The sequence below is a fragment of the Benincasa hispida genome, chromosome 5, assembly GCF_009727055.1.
Source record: "Benincasa hispida cultivar B227 chromosome 5, ASM972705v1, whole genome shotgun sequence".
NCBI lineage: Eukaryota > Viridiplantae > Streptophyta > Magnoliopsida > Cucurbitales > Cucurbitaceae > Benincasa > Benincasa hispida.
The window spans coordinates 52,699,622-52,718,656 of record NC_052353.1 but is presented as its reverse complement, the minus strand read 5'-3'; the positions used below and the strand labels follow the sequence as shown (position 1 = coordinate 52,718,656).

The 19,035-nt window shown below is 38.0% G+C and overlaps 1 protein-coding gene across 1 annotated transcript; it reads right to left on the bottom strand.

The window, feature by feature from the left end:
• Positions 1 to 2,325: 2,325 nt before the first annotated feature.
• On the bottom strand, positions 2,326 to 6,908 carry LOC120078141 (pentatricopeptide repeat-containing protein At2g17140). Its single transcript, XM_039032362.1, has 3 exons — positions 4,292 to 6,908; positions 3,011 to 3,238; positions 2,326 to 2,682 (listed from the first exon to the last, which is right to left on the bottom strand). The coding sequence occupies exons 1-2, from the start codon at positions 6,787 to 6,789 to the stop codon at positions 3,112 to 3,114; spliced, it is 2,625 nt and encodes an 874-aa protein (XP_038888290.1). The 5' UTR covers positions 6,790 to 6,908; the 3' UTR covers positions 2,326 to 2,682; positions 3,011 to 3,111.
• Positions 6,909 to 19,035: the final 12,127 nt, after the last annotated feature.

The following is a 19,035-nucleotide window of genomic DNA, read 5'->3' as shown; positions in this document are numbered from 1 at the left end:
CTTGCGCACAATGCATAACTCCATCGTCTAGCGCCTCAGTGCCCTATCGTCTAGCATTTATTGTGCAGCTCATCGTCTACCGCTGATGCCGATCGTGTAGTGTCGCTTACGCTATCGTCCAACGTGTAGCGCTATCGTTTAGCGCCGGGCTTTACCGCTCGATTGCCTACCACATCATCGAGCTCTGCACAATTACTACACAATCGTCTACCGCATAGCTTAGCTCTCCGCGCATTTACTATACGATCGCCCAATATCCACCTACACGATCGCCTACCTCATCGTGTAGTGTCGTTCACTTACTAGATGATCGCGTACCCAATCGTATAGCGTCACTCATCTGCTACACGATCGTCCATCGCCTTTGCTTGCACACACTTGAGGCTGCCGCAATCCTTATCAACGCATCATGCCTTTCAACCCATACATTCATCCTTAGTACCAACGCATAGTTTATCCTTGCCTTCAACACTTAACCTCTACAAGCCTTGGTTGCTACATACACAACCCCATGAGTCTACACTTCTCCATCAACACATGCCTATATTTTGCTTCCATACTTAGCAAATTTTCACTTGTTATATTATCTAAAACTCACCCTTGATTAAGTATTTCTAACACTTAAAATTTTCTTCCTCCATCGGCCTACCTTCTTTACGTCCTTTCATAATTTTACTTAACACGCTTGTTACTCACTTATGTAGGAAAAATGGAGTACGGGATTTACAGTTATCCATGTGGGTTGGGGATACTTTTGGTATTTCACTACCGTGGGTTGGGCTTTTCTTCGATTGTTTTGCACTAGGTTCAAATTTTGCTATTCACGTAAATATTTTGGGCTTTTTTATTACATTTGAAAAAATTTTGCTATTCATGAAAATTATTTTAAATAATAATAATAAATTATTAGAGGGATGTTTTAAACCAATTTTTTAAAATTGAAAGACTAAAAAAAGTATATTTTGAAAACTTAGAAACCAAACACACTTGTTCTTATAAACCCAAGGGACTAATAATGTACATTTCAAATACTTAAGGACCAAATGCACCCGTTCTTCAAAACTCAAAGACAAAATGTAATTTTCCTTTATCGTTTTTAGATTTCTTAAAACTCAATTATTTTATGTTTCTCATTCCTTATATGTGGATTAAGTGCTCAATTAGAACCAAAAATTGGTCATGTGAGCATAAAAAATGACTTTTTTGGTCTTTATTAGGTTAGCTCTCTTCAGCAAACCCAACCAAATAAAAAATCCTAACAATAAAGAATTTTTTAAATACAAATCCCAAAAATTGAAATAATGTGTATATATATGTGTGTGTGTGTGTGCAGGCAACACCATAGGCTAGTTTCAGATTCCAGTTCCTCCTTTAATATTTGTTATTACTATAAATTTTCTTAAAAGTCAATGTTTTGAGCAGCTTACTTGAACAAAAACTAACTTTTGCTGATGATCAGGTCAATGAGTTTACCCCTTCACCGTTCAGATGCTTTTGTTCCATGCTTAGACATCCATTGCAATACCATTGATGCCTTGATTAGAAGATGATACCCTGGTTTAACCGAAAAAGTAGTTTGAACATGAAATTTCTATATATATGTGTGTATATATACGGTTTGCTATGAATTTAAACGTATTCAGCCAAACAAGTTGAATTCTTCAAAGTTCTCTTTGAGCCAACTGGATATCCATCTTCTTTCTCCATTCACCCTGCAATGTTGTTAAAAAGCATAATCTTAGATCAGAAACTCGACAACTTTCAATGGACGAGTCCATCAGAATTTTTTTATATGAATTTTGTTTTGAAGTAAATATTTTATGTACAAGCTAAGCTACCTGATCAAGAAAGTAGGCCATTTTCTAAGGATACTCCAGCTCGTGATCGACTCGGTTCAAGATGCTGATGGTGCAAAACGGATTGGGCCTTTCTATAAAAGCTTCCGACGATTGAACTCTCCCAGTTTTCCTGACACTGACCATTGTTTATTTATGAAGATGAGTGACCAGCAGGGGCAATAAACCATCAAGCTGAAGGTGGCTCATTAAGCCATCGACCCTGCAAAGTCCTTAACCTCTTCATGTCCTCTGACTTCTGGTCATGGCAGCCAGTGCCCTACTAGAAAAAGGCAACACGCCACCATTATTAACACCTCGAATGGTGGAAATGTATTCGTGCTAGAAGATACTGTTGGGAATGCTGAACAAAGCTTGGGCATAGCAGAATTTCATACACCATGTCAAGAGGACCTAAAGATTCTGATAGTTTACCTCCATTAATGGTGGCTGAACTAGAGATGGGGGTGCCTTGGGAAGTGAAAGCCACTTTTGGTGAAGAAGAAATTAGGTTAAGGCTTCAGCATGCACCCAAGTTGAGGTTTCAGAGATTTGCAGCTAGAGATTGCCAGACGATTCAACATAGACGATAATACAAGAGTCTATATTAGGTATGTCGGCGACAATGGGAATGGGTTCTCTTGACATGTGATGCAGACCTTGAAGAGTATAAGGAAATATATAGACCATCTCACAGCCAAACTATCAGACCCTGCGTCCAATGGATTTCTCAGCAGACTTTAGGAAGCTCATCTGGCAGTAGCAACCCATCGTGAAACCATCACACTTCAGAGAACTTATCATCTATTTTTCGTAACTTGGCAGTTGCTAATGGTCAGATACTCAGCTGACAAAATAAAATTTAATGGTATCTATGAATAAAAATTGCATTACTTGATAATGTATAACAGAATAAAGCTACCACTAGACCAGTATAGCAAAATGGATCTCATTCATTCCAAGTTCTTTCACTACAATTAGAAGTTTGAACGCACCTCAAATTTAAGTTTAATATAAGTAAAACCCGTGATTAAATATTAAATGGTAATTAGCATTAAGGATGCAGAACCAAAACAACTAACCAATCTATATTTGTTACATACAAAGTTCATCGTTCCCTATCTTTTCCTCATTGTTATGACTTGGTTACAAAGAATCCAGAAAAAGTGGTTTACCTGAGGTACTGATGTCCTTGGCTCCCTAACTTGAAGATATGAATCCTCAGCAGATTTTAGCATGTTTCCATGTTTGCCTGTCCCTCAAGAACTTGAAAACTTTAAGCGTCACCATCCCAATAATCATGTGTGCTAAATCTCTGTGGCTGCGAAGTTGAAATACTTCCTTGACCCCACCCTTTCAACACACGCTTAAGAGTTTTCTGTGCAATGCCACTGCCATCGTTTCTGTTGAAGTTGTGCATGTCCAAGCCAAGCACATAACACATATAGAACAGAATTGAATATTCATTGACAACACAAAAGAAGCTAATTTAATGTATAGCCTCATTATTTTTATTATCCTTGGCCTTGTTCAACTGAATTGATAACTGGAAATTACAATCTACTACTAGAGTGCTCGAAAGGACTTTCACTCTATTTCAAGGTTGACACTAAAAGACCCTCAAAGGATTATTGTACGTGTTGCAGTTGGAAAGAAAAACTGACTAAAAATATGCGTCATTTAGCTAGATGTTCATAGGTCTGACGGCTAATGCAGAGTGTTAAAGGATCATTGTGGAGTTCTTGTATTTGTGTGACTAAGCCTTACTGTTTTGACCTTAAGAAGTTGCATTTCTTCCTAGTAGTTGCAAGATTGGACGTGACAGTTGAGAATTAGCTTTGCTTTGTAGTTTGATCCTCACACTTTTGGACTTATTGGAATTCTTACCTCGTATGCTCATTGGTCTTCTGTTGGCCATGGCTTTAAAGTTAATGTGTTCTCTAGCTTTGATTTTCTTTCTAAAGGTGGTTTGTTAGGTTTTAAGTGTTTGCTTTTTGATGTCTTCTCCTCTTTGTATCTCGATAGTATTTCTTCTTCTTTTGTTTTTCTCAATTTCTCTATTCTCTTGAAGGTTAATGTATTTTTTGATATTAGTCTCTTTTTACTTTATCAATGAAAAGTTATGTTTCCTTTCCAAGAAAAAGGAAAAAAAAAACACTAGTGGACTCTTAGAACAAACCAATTGCAAGAATTTTCAGGGTAAAGAAAATGGTTCCAAAAGTCCCATCGATGAAATCATTCAATATTTGGATCAAAATAAGTGATACGTATTTAAAAAAAATTTTAACTACCACCAACTCTCTTATATTCTTCTTAAAATATATTATGATTGAATAACACGAGTTAAATTTCAATAATGTCACATAGACAATGTTGTCAAACGAATATTTAAAAGAGCAGAAAAACTAGTGGAGATAAGTAAGAACCACATCAAATATATTTTTAAAGAATTATACCTGTGAACAATTTTGCGCCAATCGCTTTCATCATTATTATTCAATCTTCCTCGAGTATTCTTATTCTCATGTTGGTTGATATCAGTTTCTGAAGCCATTTCCATCATCCTTTCTGCAAATTCATCAGCTGCATGCTTGTTCCCTCTTTTACCCAATCCATCAATCACTGGCATGAATGATGCAGGGTCAAAACTATACTGTTTGTCCATCATCGTATGAAGAATGAAACTGGCATCATCTAACTTTCCATCCTTGCAAAGCCTTTCAATCAGGTCCCTATAAAGAAAATTTTTCAAGGCTAGAGATCTATTTAATGCAGCTTCAAAAAGCTCTTTAGCCTTGGATGTTTCACCTCCAGCTAGTAGCTCATTGAACATAAAACTATACAAGGATTCCTTATGGCCAACTAGACCTAAAGCTATCTCAAATAATTCTCGAGCGGCTCCAAAGTCGCAAGCCTTGAAGAAAGCTCCAATTAAAATTCTAAATGTATATATATTAGGAGCTATCCCCTTCTGCAGCATTTCATCCAAAAGACAAGTGGCATCTTTGAGTTTTCCACCTTCAGATAGGCAGCTAATAATGTTATTATAAGTGTAAACATTAGGAAAAATTCCTCTTTCTCTCATCTCATCCATCAATCCATATATTTCGAATATTTGATTTTTACCACCTAAACCCTGGATCAGTGAATTATACGTTTGAAGGCTCTTGTTGCAACCTTTTTTCTCCATTTCTTTGAGAACTCTAAAAGCAGATGACAACTTCCCTTGTTTACAATAACTATGTATGAAAGTATCAAATATTAGTGAATCAGGAGATAGCTTTTTCCCAATCATCTCCAGAAGCTTCTTTTTTGCTTCATCAACCCGCCCTACCTTACATAACCCACTTATTATGGTTGCATATGTGATAGAGTCAGGCAAACACTTCTTCCCAGTATTGCCAATATCAAAAAGACCAATAAAAGAGTTCCCTAGATTACCAAGAGAAGCACTGCCATGTGTCCACATGCCACTCACTATTTCAATAGCTTTGTCCAGATTCCCAGTTTTACAGAGGCCATTAATCATTGTATTACAAGTTACATTATCCAAGCCATATCCTCTTTCATTCATCTTTTGTAGCAACTCTTCTGCCTCTGATGCCCTCCCCTCTTTCCACAGGCTGTGAAGCAGGATGTTACAAGTATACATATTGGGAAAGCAACCAACCTGTATCATTTCACGAAGAACATAGTTGGCTTCAAGTATCTTTCCTCTACAGCAGTATCCATGCAGTAAGGTACTATAACTTACAATGTCTGGAGCAACACCACTCTCTCTCATTAGGCCTATTATAGATCTTGCATCAGAAAACATTCCAACTTTACAAAGTCCATGTATCAAAATGTTATAGGAGTGAAGATTGGGATTTATACTCTTTTCTGCCATCTCATTAATAATTAAACGAGCTTCAAGGAGCTTTCCACTTCTAACCAAACCTAACAACCATATGTTATAGCTTTCCAAGCTCAAAAGAGTTTCAGATTTTTTCATAGAATCAAAGAGAGCCCTAGATTCGTCGAACATTCCTTCATTACAAAATCCTTGTAGCATTAAATTATATGTTACAGTATTAGGCTGCGGTAACCCCAACTCATCATCTATTTGCATATCTCTAAAAATTCTCGAAGCTTCTAAAATTTGCCCAGATTTACAGAGGGCTGCAATTCTACAATTAAAAGTTACAATATCTGGAGAAAGACCAACTTCTCTCATCCTTTCCACCAATTTCTCAGCCTCCCCATTCTGACCCTCTCCACAAAGAGAAGATATCACAGTATTGTACGCAACTCTATTAGGAAGAACACCAGAGCTCCTCATCTCGTCCAAAAGTTCAATCCCTCGATAATGGAGCCCACCTCTACAATATCCACGAACCAAAATGCCAAGACTAAACTCATTAGGCTTACACCCTTTTTCAGACATTTTATCAAACACTTCCCGTGCATTCTCCAAGTACCCCATTTCACAAAGCGCACGTATCAACAGATTAAAAGTATAAGTCTGTGGATTAACTCTCGCAACAACCATATCCTTATATAGCCATATCACACAATCAACACGGCTCTCCTTCAAGGAACACCGAAACAGAAGATTATAGAAAGAAATATGAGGAGGGTCATGAGGGAACCTGGCTCGAAGCGATCGAAACTGAGAAATGGCGTTTTCGAAGAGACCCAAATCAGCCAACACTCGAACGAGTGCAAAGCCAGATGGATGAGCAAAATCCCGGTTCTGCGACAAGAGGAGTTGGTGAAGGTGATCGATCTGTGGGTGCATTTTTGCAGTGATGAGGATGCGGGCAATAATGGGTACAGATTGAAGAGAGGTTTTGAAGAAGGAAGAGGAAGTAGCAATAGGAGAAGAGAGGATTCGCTTGAAGAGAAGCCATGCTAGCTTGGGATTGTTGGAATTCAGGTAAACGGCTTTTGAGAGCTTGGCTGCTCGGTCCATTAACAGGCTTTCGCGTGTCTGCGGATTCAGTTGGAAAGCGCAAGAGGCAGACGGCAATAAGCGTTTGGTGATAAAGTTAGAGAGTTATTGAGTTGATAACTATTATTAAGAGTTAAATTGTCTGTATTTATTTGTAAATTTGAATTGAGTTGAGTTGTAATTTTTGTTTATGTTTATAGTGCTGAGTTGAGTTGGGGATCTGATGCAATTTTTTGTTAATGAGATTAGTTTTATTTTTTTGTTTTTTTTTATTTTGTTCTTTTATTTTTTTAGTTTTATGTTTTTCTATTGTTGATTAAATTTCAAATATATACTTATTTTCTCAAATTATTTATGACATAAACTGGACAATCTCAATTTTTTTTCTCAATTTGTAGAACATAATATATTATTTTTCATATATTCTTTTAAAAAACTGTAATGATTCTAATTCTCTTCAATCTATAAAACATAGCAACAAAATACATTTCATATTGCTACTCAATTAATTGGTATATTGAATCTTGCTAACTTAACATTATCATTTCACATATCATACAGTTGCTTTTTATATAATATGGATAGTATATATGGAATTGAAATTGTACATAGGATAATTACCTTTCATTTGATTATGATGGTGAGAATGTGATGCAGTACAGTAACATTTTTCAGAAGATCAAAAAAATAATATGAACCGACCGAACATGTGGTCGTTTCCAAAAAAAATTCACAAAATATATGTTCTTTTCGATACTTGTAATATCCGTGTAATAATACAAACATAAAAATTACATGTCATGATGTATGCAAAAGTTACCATTCTTTTCGACATGAGAGTCCATTGTCCATTTGTTGTTATCCAAAAGAGCTATAAACAAAATACAGGGGTATTGGTTTAAATACAGTGGTAAGTCTACATGTTTCTTCCTAGTAGACGGAGGCAGTATCTCTTCCATGCGTGTTCTGGTACTGCAAGGAAGCAATCTGTCTTCTGAATGTCTGTGACAAGAAGGTCAATAAGGGTGACCTGATCATCCTCATCCAGGACATCAATGTTGTATATGGCATTTACTACTTCCTTTCGACGCCTGAACTCCAGCTCATACTTCTCCTTCTGCCACGATGCAAGTCTACCCATGTGTTGTTAAGATTGGTATCCTAATTCTCCCGAAGTCTCATTGTTTGTAATATATACACATTGTTATGAATAAAATAAGAGTTATTTCATTCTGACATTTACTCATATCCAATAAACAAACCTCCATGGTTATCGTATGTAAACTTAAGCATGTATATGAGATATACAAGTGGATCATGCCTTAAGTGATAACCTAAATAGATCTGTAGTATAAGGATTAAGGTGGGATACCTGATCCTTGTGACACTACGGATATAGCCCGCTTTGTAGAGGTTTGCAAGTGTTGTGAACTACTACAAATTGTAGATCCTGACCATTCATGTGGAGACATGTGAGCGGGGGTGTCCTATACAAAGAGTTTATATAAGACCAGACCATGAGATGACTAGTCTCTATATATAACGTCATTGATACTGGAAACTTGCATCTCACCTAAACGACCATAGGTGACATGACCTCAATCCTGAGTGTTTTGGGAACTCCTGCCTTTGAGGGCGGTCCTTTGATTAGTATGGGTGCGAGTGGCCAGATTGTCAACTCAACATGCCTACCTTTTTGGGGATTTGTCTGATTTAGGAATTGGGAACTCAGTTACACAAGATGGAATTCACTCCTTCCCCGAAGCAAGGGTGAGTAGATAGATTGCTCCCTTAAAGGCTGATTCCGGGGTTTGAACATAGTGGCCATAGCTTCTCTTTGGAAAAGAGGACTCAGTCATAGTAGGATTATGACTTATGTTCATTAGAGGGATCAGTGGTACTTAAGGAGTTAGATGTAACTACAAGGGAATAATAGTTATTGGCCGAGTTGTCCTTATGAGCGATCTGTGAAAGGTTATCGCACCGTTGATTAATTAAGATAGACACATAATATATCTGTAGTAAGGAGAGTTCAGCTATCGGTCTTTAGTGGAGTGCCTAACAGTTAACAGATGATGATCCCGTGACTAAAGAGTTTAGTTAGTTATTCACGTACCGTTGGAGCTTTGAGTTACAGGTCCATAAGGTCCCCTTGGTAGCTCAATGGATTCAAGTTGAGAATTAGTTCTTGGTGTTGATTTAAAATGTTCAAATTGACAAGAGGTAATTCGATTATATATGATATGATCGATATGATATATGATATACATCAAGTGAAGGATTAATATAAATGAGATTTACATTAAGGACCATGAAATAGAAAAAGAAATATGGTTTATATGTTTCATGAGATGAAATATTAAAACTATAGGTTATAAGTATACTATGGTAAGTTGGTTATCATGTATATTTATAATAATATTAATTATTGGATAATTATCTCTTTTTCTCTAATAACCAATTAAGTGGGAGGTTATTGGTGGTTTCATGGTAACCGTGAGATAAAAAGGAAAAATATTTTCCTAATTTTAGAAGTTGTTGCTTTGAGATTTCCATTCTGAGAAATTACTCATGGAAAGATTGTCAAGTAAATACGATTTACTAAACGACAGCTTGTAGAGACTAGATAATCGTGGAATGTTTCTATATGGTAGACACTCAGCTGGTTGATGTGCTAAATGATCGCATAGCTTTTGCTAAACGATCGCATAACTTTTGTTAAACGATTGGGCATCGTCTATACAATATACTTTGACATCTCCCACTTGCTTAATCGTTTACACGATTGTCATCCTCTGGTCTCATCCTCTAACCAAGTCCACACTTTTAGATTCTCACACCGAGAATACTAAGGTAACCTTTGTGGTGATATCATACTCAACTCGACACAGTCGAGGTTTTTTGGAGGTCGTTCGTGGTGTTCGTGTGGTGTCCACGGTGTTCGTGATCTTGGAGATCGTGGTGTTCGAGTTCGTTGTGATCGTAGTGGTCATGGTGTACGAGCATTCAAGCATTGCAGTATTACTGTGAACGAGCGTTCGTGATCAAGGGAGATTGAAGATGAGTCTTCAAAATTATGGATGCTCTTTCCCTTGATCATTTAGTAGAGCATGATGTAATTTCAGTTCTTGCACATAGCCTATTGTTTCCGTTTCTTGATTGTAATTGTTAATGTTCATATACGATTGAAATTTGGAACGATCCTTCCGCTGCTTATAGAAATCCTCATGTTCGATTTCCTTCATGTGTGTGTTCTACATTTCAACAATCGATCTCATGATGTCAATCATTTCAGCTTGGAATGATGGCCTCTTCCTCTTGCTGCCTCGAGATGACTCGACAGGTACACTGCTCTACTTGTAGCTTGCTCTGCTAGCTCTTCATCTATTCTACCTTGATTTAATGGTGATTATGTTTGGCGAACTTTAGGTGTGTGACACTTCTGTGATCCAAGTCGAATCTCATCTTCAAACACTCTGAATGCATTCGTCGCCATCACGTATGGGTCCTTACTTGATTGTCCTACTGCTCTGTCTTTCCCAAATAAGGGGAGAGATCATCGTAATAGGGGAATGACTTGTTCCACATCGCCTTTGCATTGGGATAACTCTACATTGATTTACATACACATTATTAATATTTATATTATAACACATACCCATACATTTTTCTTTCTAGAATCTTACCCGAACCCAAAGATCGAAAATCTCCCTTTCGACCTAGACACATTTGAACTCCTAGTTCCAGTCGAACCCCGACTAACTTAACATCTCTGATACTGCATTGTATTGTTTCTTTAGACTCCTCACCTTGCACTTAATGGTGTTCTGATTCAGTGCGCACCCAGGCACTTTCTCATGTAAAATTCACTCCAAGTGTTGTAGGTATCCCGGTCGAAACGTCCCATCGTCGAACCTCCAACCAGTCTCCACAAAATACAATAGGGCATCCACCAACTTAGCGTCCTCCACCTTCGATCATACGTGTTTAGACCTCTTACCATTACCTGTCATTATGCTGCATGTATATGTTTGTAGAATGAAAAGATGCTATAAATTAAACACATACACAAACGAAGGATAAACTGCTGAAATTATATGTTCCAATTTAACTTATTCACACAGAGTCTTGGCACAAAACATTTTCACAACATACTTGGAATGTTCTATAATTAAATTCCATTCAGTAGTAAAAGAAAAGTAAACAATGAACATCGAATAATCAAGCTCTCTGCCATTGAGTAAACATTTTGACCACCAAGTCATCCTTAAACTTAGTCCATTCCTTCGATGATTCAACAAATTCAATATGATCCCCATCAAGACCAACTAATGCAGAATTCTCCTCATCGGGCACGTCAAGCATTGCACCGATTCCCATCTCCCTTGTGATCAAGTTATGAATAAAGGCAACATGGAGTTATTGTTCGACATTGGACTTGTTTTGGGTAGAATGATTTTCCCCTAAGAATAGCCCACCACCCCTTTAACAACCCAAATGCTTGCTCGATAACATTCCTTGCTTAAGAATGTTTCGTGTTGAAAAATTCTCTTGCAGTTGTCGGTGCGTTTCCTGCTCCACGCCAATCGGAAAGATGGTATCATTCACCTCTGTATGATGCCAAGAATCCTTCAGCATTGGGGTATCTAGCATCACATAGGTAATAGTATCCTGTACACATTTTGAAATGTCATGCACATGTGTTGTGTCATGTACGCATGTTTAAATAACGTATACGGTTATTATAATACCCTTTGGAACCCTCAATCCGTATGGTCACGAAACCGCATCCCTAAGAACCCTCGAATCGGCTGCAGGCCCTTCCCACCCTAGCAAAACGAAGACGAACTCCTCATTTTGATCACACACCGCAAGAACGTTTATGGCAATCTCTCCCTTTCTCGTCCTATATTGAGGTCGATCGACGACACTAACATTCACTTTAATGTATGTGCCATCTAATGCACCTAGACAATTATGTTTCTCTCAAGTGATCTGAATGAATTTAAGAAAATCTATCGTTGCATGCATAATTATGACGTATCCATATAAAAAAACTGAGTACTTTTTGTACCTGAAACCACTTCCATCTTCCATTGGTGCATGTATTTGTGGTCGATTCTAGTTTTTTTCAACAAAACAGTGTGAAGTTGTAAGACTGCCCTAAGAACTGAATTCTTGACATTATGTGCAAGAGAGGAATATCACAACCATCTCTTTGATGTCTACATATTCTTGTGAAGGAAATCGAACACGAGGATTTCCATGATTAGCGGAAAGATCTCAAATTACAATCATATATGAACTTTACAATTACAGTCATAAACAGAAACATATGGTTATGCATTAATTACAGAAATTACTGCATGAAATACATAAGATCAAGGACAAACGCTACACACTTTTGTAAACTCATCGCCAAGCTCTCTGATCACGAATGCTCGAACATAGCAACACCCGGACGCTCGTCCAACATGACCACTACACTTCACAAACACTGCGCACTCGAACTCAGCGATCGCTTCAGTCGCGAACACCCCGAACAACACAAATGGCCTCCACAGAACCTCACAGTGTCGAGTTGAGTATGACACCACAAAAAAGGTTGCCTTGGTATTCTCGGTGTGAAAATCCAGAGGGTGGGCTCTGTGTGGACTTGGTTTGAGGTAGAAGATAGAGGAAACAACAATCATGTAAACGATTGAGCAAGTGGGAGAAGGTAGAACCTATCGTATAGGTCAATGCCCAATCGTTTAGTAAAAGCTAAGCGATCATCTAGCAGAAGCTATGTGATCGTTTAGCTCATCAATTGGCTAAGTATCAGTTGCCTACTAACATTCCACGATCGTTTACCTTATCAAAGCTGTCACTTAGCAAATCCTATTTACATGACAACTTCCGTGAGAATATTTCTGAGAGAGAAAATCTCAAATCACAAATTTCTCAAAACTTACTAAAATTAGGAAATACATTTTTCCTTTTTATCTCACGGTTATCATGAAACCACCAATAACCTCCCACTCAATTGGTTATTAGAGAAAAAGAGTTAATTATCCAATAATTAATATTATCATAAATATAAATGATAACAAATTTATCATACTATATTTATAATCTTTAGTTTTAATATTTCATTTCATGAAACATATAAACCATAGCTCTTTTTCTATTCCATAGCTCTTTTTACATTAATCCTCCATTTGATGTATCTCATACACCATACCGATCATATCATATATAAGCGAACTACCTCTTGTCAATTTGAACATTTAAAATCAATACCAAGAACTGATCCTCAACTGAATCCATTGAGCTACCAAGGGGATCTTATGGACCTATAGCTCGAAGCTCCAACGGTATGTGAATAACTGATTAAACTCTTCAGACACGGGATCTACCATTCGTTAACTGCCAGACACTCCACTAAAGACCGATATCTGAACTCTTCTTACCACAGATATATTATGTGTCCATCTTAACTAATCAACAATACATTAACCCTTCACAGATCGCTCGTAACTACAACTCGGCCAATAACCGTTATGCTTCTGTAGTTACATCTAACTTCTTAAGTACCACTGATCCCTCTAATGAATATAAGTCATAGTCCTACTATGACTGAGTCCTCTCTTCCAAAGAGAAGTTGTGGCCACTATGTTCAAGCCCCGGAATCAGCCCTTACGGGAGCAATATCTCTATTTATCCCTACTTCGAGAAAGGAGTGAATTCTATCTTGTGTATTGAGTTCCTAGTTCCCAGATTAGACAAGTCTCCAAAAAGGTAGGCATGTTGAATTGGCAATCTGGCTACTCTCACCCATACTAATTAAAGGACCGCCCTCAAAGGCAGAAGTTTCCAAAACACTTAAGATTGAGGTCGTGCACCTATGGTCGTTTAGGTGAGATGTAAGTCTCTAGTATCAATTATGTTATATACAGAGTCTAATCATCTTGTGGTCCGGTCTTATACAAACTCTTTGTATAGGACACCCCCGCTCGTACGTCTCTACATGAATGGTCAGGATCTGCTTTTGTAGTAGTTTACAATACTTGCAAACCTCTACAAAGTAGGTTGTATCCGTAGTGTTACCAGGATCATGTATCCCACCTTAATCCTTATACTACAGACTTGTTTAGGTAATCACTTAAGTCATGATCCATTTGTATATCACATATACATGCTTAAGTTTACATAAGATAATCATGGAGCTTTTTTTTATTGGATATGAGTAAATGCCAGAATGAAATAAAAGTTATTTTATTCATAAAACAATGTGTATCATTACAAACAACGAGACTCCGAGAGAATTATGACACCAATCCCAACAATCTCCCACTTTTCTAATGCCTCGGGAGACTAATGTACAATACAATATAAAATATGTACAATATACAATAAAGTAGGGCATTCCCCAGTATCATCTTCCACTTGCCCTAGAAAAGATGTTGCATGTCCTGTAGACCCAGACTCTCCAGGTTACCCTCGAACACTTTCGCCGTGAGAGCCTTTGTTAATGGAACAACAACATTATGCTCTAATGCGATCTTCGTGACTATCACATCACCACAATACACAATCTCCCTGATCAAATGGTATTTCCGCTCTATGTGCATACCCCGACGATAACTCCGAGGCTCCTTTGAATTTTCCATAGCCCCGTTGTTATCACAATAAAATGTGATCAACAAATCCATATTTGGAACAATTTTTAAATTTGAAAGAAATTTCCTCAGCCAAACAGCCTTCTTAGCTGCTTCACAAACGGCTACGTATTCGGCTTCTATAGTGGAGTCCGTGATGCATCCTTGCTTGATGCTTCGCCATACTACAGCCCCTCCACTTAAAGTGAAAACTGACCCCGATGTCGATTTGCGAGAATCTCTATCGATCTGAAAGTCAGAGTCCGTGTATCCAGTAAGGATCAGATCCTTATCTTCATACACAAGCATGTAGTGCCTCGTTCTTCGAAGATACTTGAGGATCGTCTTGACCTCCGTCCAGTGATCAAATCCTAGATTGGACTGATACCGACTAAAAATCCCTACTGCATAGAAAATGTCGGGTCTGGTACACAACATTGCATACATTAAGCTTCCTACAGTTGAAGCATAAGGAATTTGTCTCATCTCCTCAACTTCTTGAGGTGTCTTAGGACATTGATCCTTAAACAAAATGATTTCATGCATGAAGAGTAACAAACCCCTCTTGAAATCCTGCATCCTATACCTGATCAACATTTGATCTATGTACGATGCCTGAGACATGGCTAATCGTTTATTCTTATGATCCTGAATGATCTGGATTTCTAGAACATATCGTGCCTCACCCCAATCTTTCATTTGGAACTGGGCAGCTAGCCATTTCTTAATGTCAATCAGATACCCTACATCATTCCCAATGAGTAGGATATCATTCACATACAGTACCAGGAAAGCTACTGAGCTGTTGATGATCTACTTGTAGACACAAGACTCATCAACGATCTGATCAAAGCCAAATGACTTGACCGCAGTGTCAAATCTGATGTTCCATGATCTAGATGCTTGTTTCAGCACATAAATGGACCTATTAAGCTTGCAAACTCTTTGCTCTTAAACTGGAACTATAAACCCCTCTAATTTAGTCATATAGATGGTCTCCTCAAGATTACCATTAAGAAAGGCAGTCTTGACGTCCATTTGCCATATTTCATAATCATAAAATGTGGCTATGGACAGAAGAATCCTGATAGACTTAAGCATGACAACAGGTGAGAAAGTTTCCCCATAGCCAACTCCCTCGACCTGGGTATAACCCTTTACCATGAGTCTAGCCTTAAAGGTTTGCACCTTTCCATCTACACCTCTCTTTCGCTTATAGATCCACTTACACCCAATAGGTCTTACCCCATCAGGTGGATCAATAAGTTCCTAGAAGTTATTGAAGTATATAGACTCCATTTTCTAGTTCATGGCTTTAACCCATTCATCTTTGTCAACATCCTCCATTGCTTTCTTAAAAGACAACGAATCCTCGACCTCATCATTCGAAATGACGTTTTGGGCTTCAGTCAAACCCATGTAGTGATCCGGTGGGTTCATAACCCTCTCACTATGTCGAGGCAGTCTCAACTCTTGAGCTGGTTGACTAAATGTTCCGACCTCAACAACCCTTGTTGATCTATCGGTCTGTTCAATAACTCTTGTTGAACCCTCAACAATCTCACTCTCACTAGAAATATCACGTAAAACGAGCTTACTCCGTGGCTTACGATCCCGAATGTGTTCTTCTTCCAAGAAGATAGAATTTATAAAAACAAACACTTTGTTCTCACTCGGATCATAGAAGTATCCACCTCTCGTTTATTTGGGGTAGCCTACAAAGAGGCAAACTTTCTAACGCGGTACCAACTTCTTTGGGTTAGTCACCAGCAATGTGCCAGACAGCCCCAAGTCCTAAAGTGGCGTAAACTACCTTTACGATCTCTACACAACTTAAAAGATGTTTCAGAAACACATTTCGAGGGAACATTGTTTAGGATATAACATACAGTCTCTACTGCAAAACCCCAAAACGAGTATGGAAGATGAGTATAACTCATCATAGACCGAACCATGTCCAACAAGGTTCTATTTCTCATTTCTAATACACCATTCTACTGAGGTGTACCAGGGGCCAAGAGGGGATATAATCCCATGTTCTATCAAATAGTTCTAGAATTGGAGGTCCATATACTATCCACCACGATTAGATTGTAGTGTTTTTATCTTCTTACCTAGCAAGTTTTCAATTTTAACCTTATACTCTTTGAACTTGACAAGGACTTCAGACTTACGTTGCATTAGGTAGAGATACCCGAATCTTGAATAATTATCTATGAAAAAGATGAAATATTCATACCTATCCCGAGCTCTAACATTCATCGGACCACTAAGGTTTGAATGTACAAGCTCCAAGGTTTCCTTGGCTCTATAACCTTTTGGTCATCTTGTATTCAAGGCATGATTCACATACCAGCAAGGCGTTTTCTTCTAAACTCTTTAGAAGTCCACTTTTCACCAACTTCTCAATCCTGTTAAGGTTGATGTGACCTAATCTTAGATGCCAAAGATGGGCGCTTTCCTTAGGAGAAAACTTTGGTCTTTTAGCTGTTGTTTCCGTACTGAACATTTCAATGTTAAACAAGGCTTTTATGACTAACAGCCTTGATACATATAAGTTACTTTCCATTGAACCATAACCAATCTCCATTCCATTTTTTAAAATAAACACTTTATCCTTAGAAAAAGAGATGGTATACCCTTGTTCAATGAGACAAGAAACTGAGATTAAGTTCCTCTTAATATGAGGAACTATGAAAACATTATCTAGTAACAGATAACATTTCTTGTCAACAAATAACTTCAGCTTGCCTACAGCAACAGCTAAACCAATCTCACCAGTGCCGACTCGTAGAGTCATCTCTCCTTGTGGCAATGTTTGCCAGGAACTGAATTCTTGGTAAGAGGAACTGACATGGTTGGTAGCACCCGAATCTAAGATCCAGGCAAAATCATCATTCTCTACCAAACACGTATCCAAGACCAATAAATCAGATTTACTATCTTGTCTCCTATTTTGGAGAGTAGTGGGATCGGTTTAAGAACCACTGACCCTATTGGTTTCGTCATCCATCCCTTTATGTTCGAAAAGTAAGAACTGAAGTTCAAACAAATCTTGCAGTGAGTCCATGATCTTGCATGCAATGATCACGTGCTCAACCCTTTTGGTCAAAACATCAGGTATGTTAGCCAAAATGTGAAGTTGGGCCAATGAATTAGCTTTCATCCACACCTCATATGCATTTCGAACACTTCGCGGTGCATCAAGGGTCGAGACTTGAGGACACTCCTCAACCATGACAAATTTGAGGTCATTTGCCACGAAATACGTTTTACGCGATTCTTTCCACTGTATGTAGTCGTGTGATACCTATTGTAAAACAAAAAACATCTAATAAGGTTTTAGTAAAACTAATATGAACCCCGTGTGATATCTAGTTTCACAATGACGCTTCAAAGGTTTAGGACAAAAGCCGCCGAAGGGAGGTCAATTACCCTCCTCTGAATTGAGAAGTTCTCAACCAGTCATTAATACTAGAACAACTCTTGCTCCTATAACGACTAGCCATAATTGATTTGGCTAAAAGATCATTAACTTACTTAACAATCTCCCATAAGTGTGACCCGCCATTTTAGACCCTAGAGATTTACCCCAAAAAGCCAATTCGAAGGGAAAAAATTCGATTGGGGAAAAACCTCAAGTGACCCTATCCATTTCTAGAGTTCACCTTGATCTTAACCAATTGCACAAAACCCATCTGAAAGAGGGCGCTCCATGGCGCCACGAGGGAGTACAGAATGATCTCACAGTGTGAACTAATGATAGAGACCATAGGATGTGTTGACACACACCCTTTACCCACTTACTATAAATACTCTCTCCATCCACCTTGATATTGACTCATGCAAACACCATCCAAAGGAGAATGCTCCCAGGGCGCCATGAGGCCAACCATGAATCTCACATTATAAACATATAGGGAGAAACGTGAATGGAATCATAGACATATCAGATACATCTCTTCCTTCCACTAAGTATTTTATAACCTAGGGTTTAGCTTACTTAGAAAAAACATGGCTAAGGATTTTAACTAAATGACTTTTAGGTTTGCCCAAGAGTAACCTTTACCTTGGATAATTAAATAACTTTTGATCATCATCCATTTAACTCTTTAACGGAGTCTTTGACCAAATTGTCGCATGCTTGTTGAAAATCTATCTAATTCACTTTTTTAGGTAGTTTCCCAGGTAGGGGTGTTACGTTTCCGTCAAGTTAAGAACCCAAGCCTAGCAAGAACCCACCTTAGACAAAAGGTCCCTTATAGATAAATTTAAAACAAATTTAATCTTTTATGCCAACCAATTTAATCCTATTAAACCGATTTTAAAAGATTAATCTAGGTTACTATACTCTTTAGAACCATTTGAACTTAGGTCTATCTCAATCCAATTTTAAAACCCTTTTAAAAAACAAGGAGTATCTGATTCAAACAGGCGAACCGGGTCTTGAACCGTCTGAGCGAAGCAACGCGTCTCCAACCATTGTGTACTAAACTCCCCGCGATCATCTACACGATAAAACAAACGCTTCGCTCTATTGTTCACCAACACTTTTAGAGCTAAACGTTCGTTTAGTAAATATTACACGATCATGTACCTTTTACTAAGCGATGAAGCCTGAAGTACG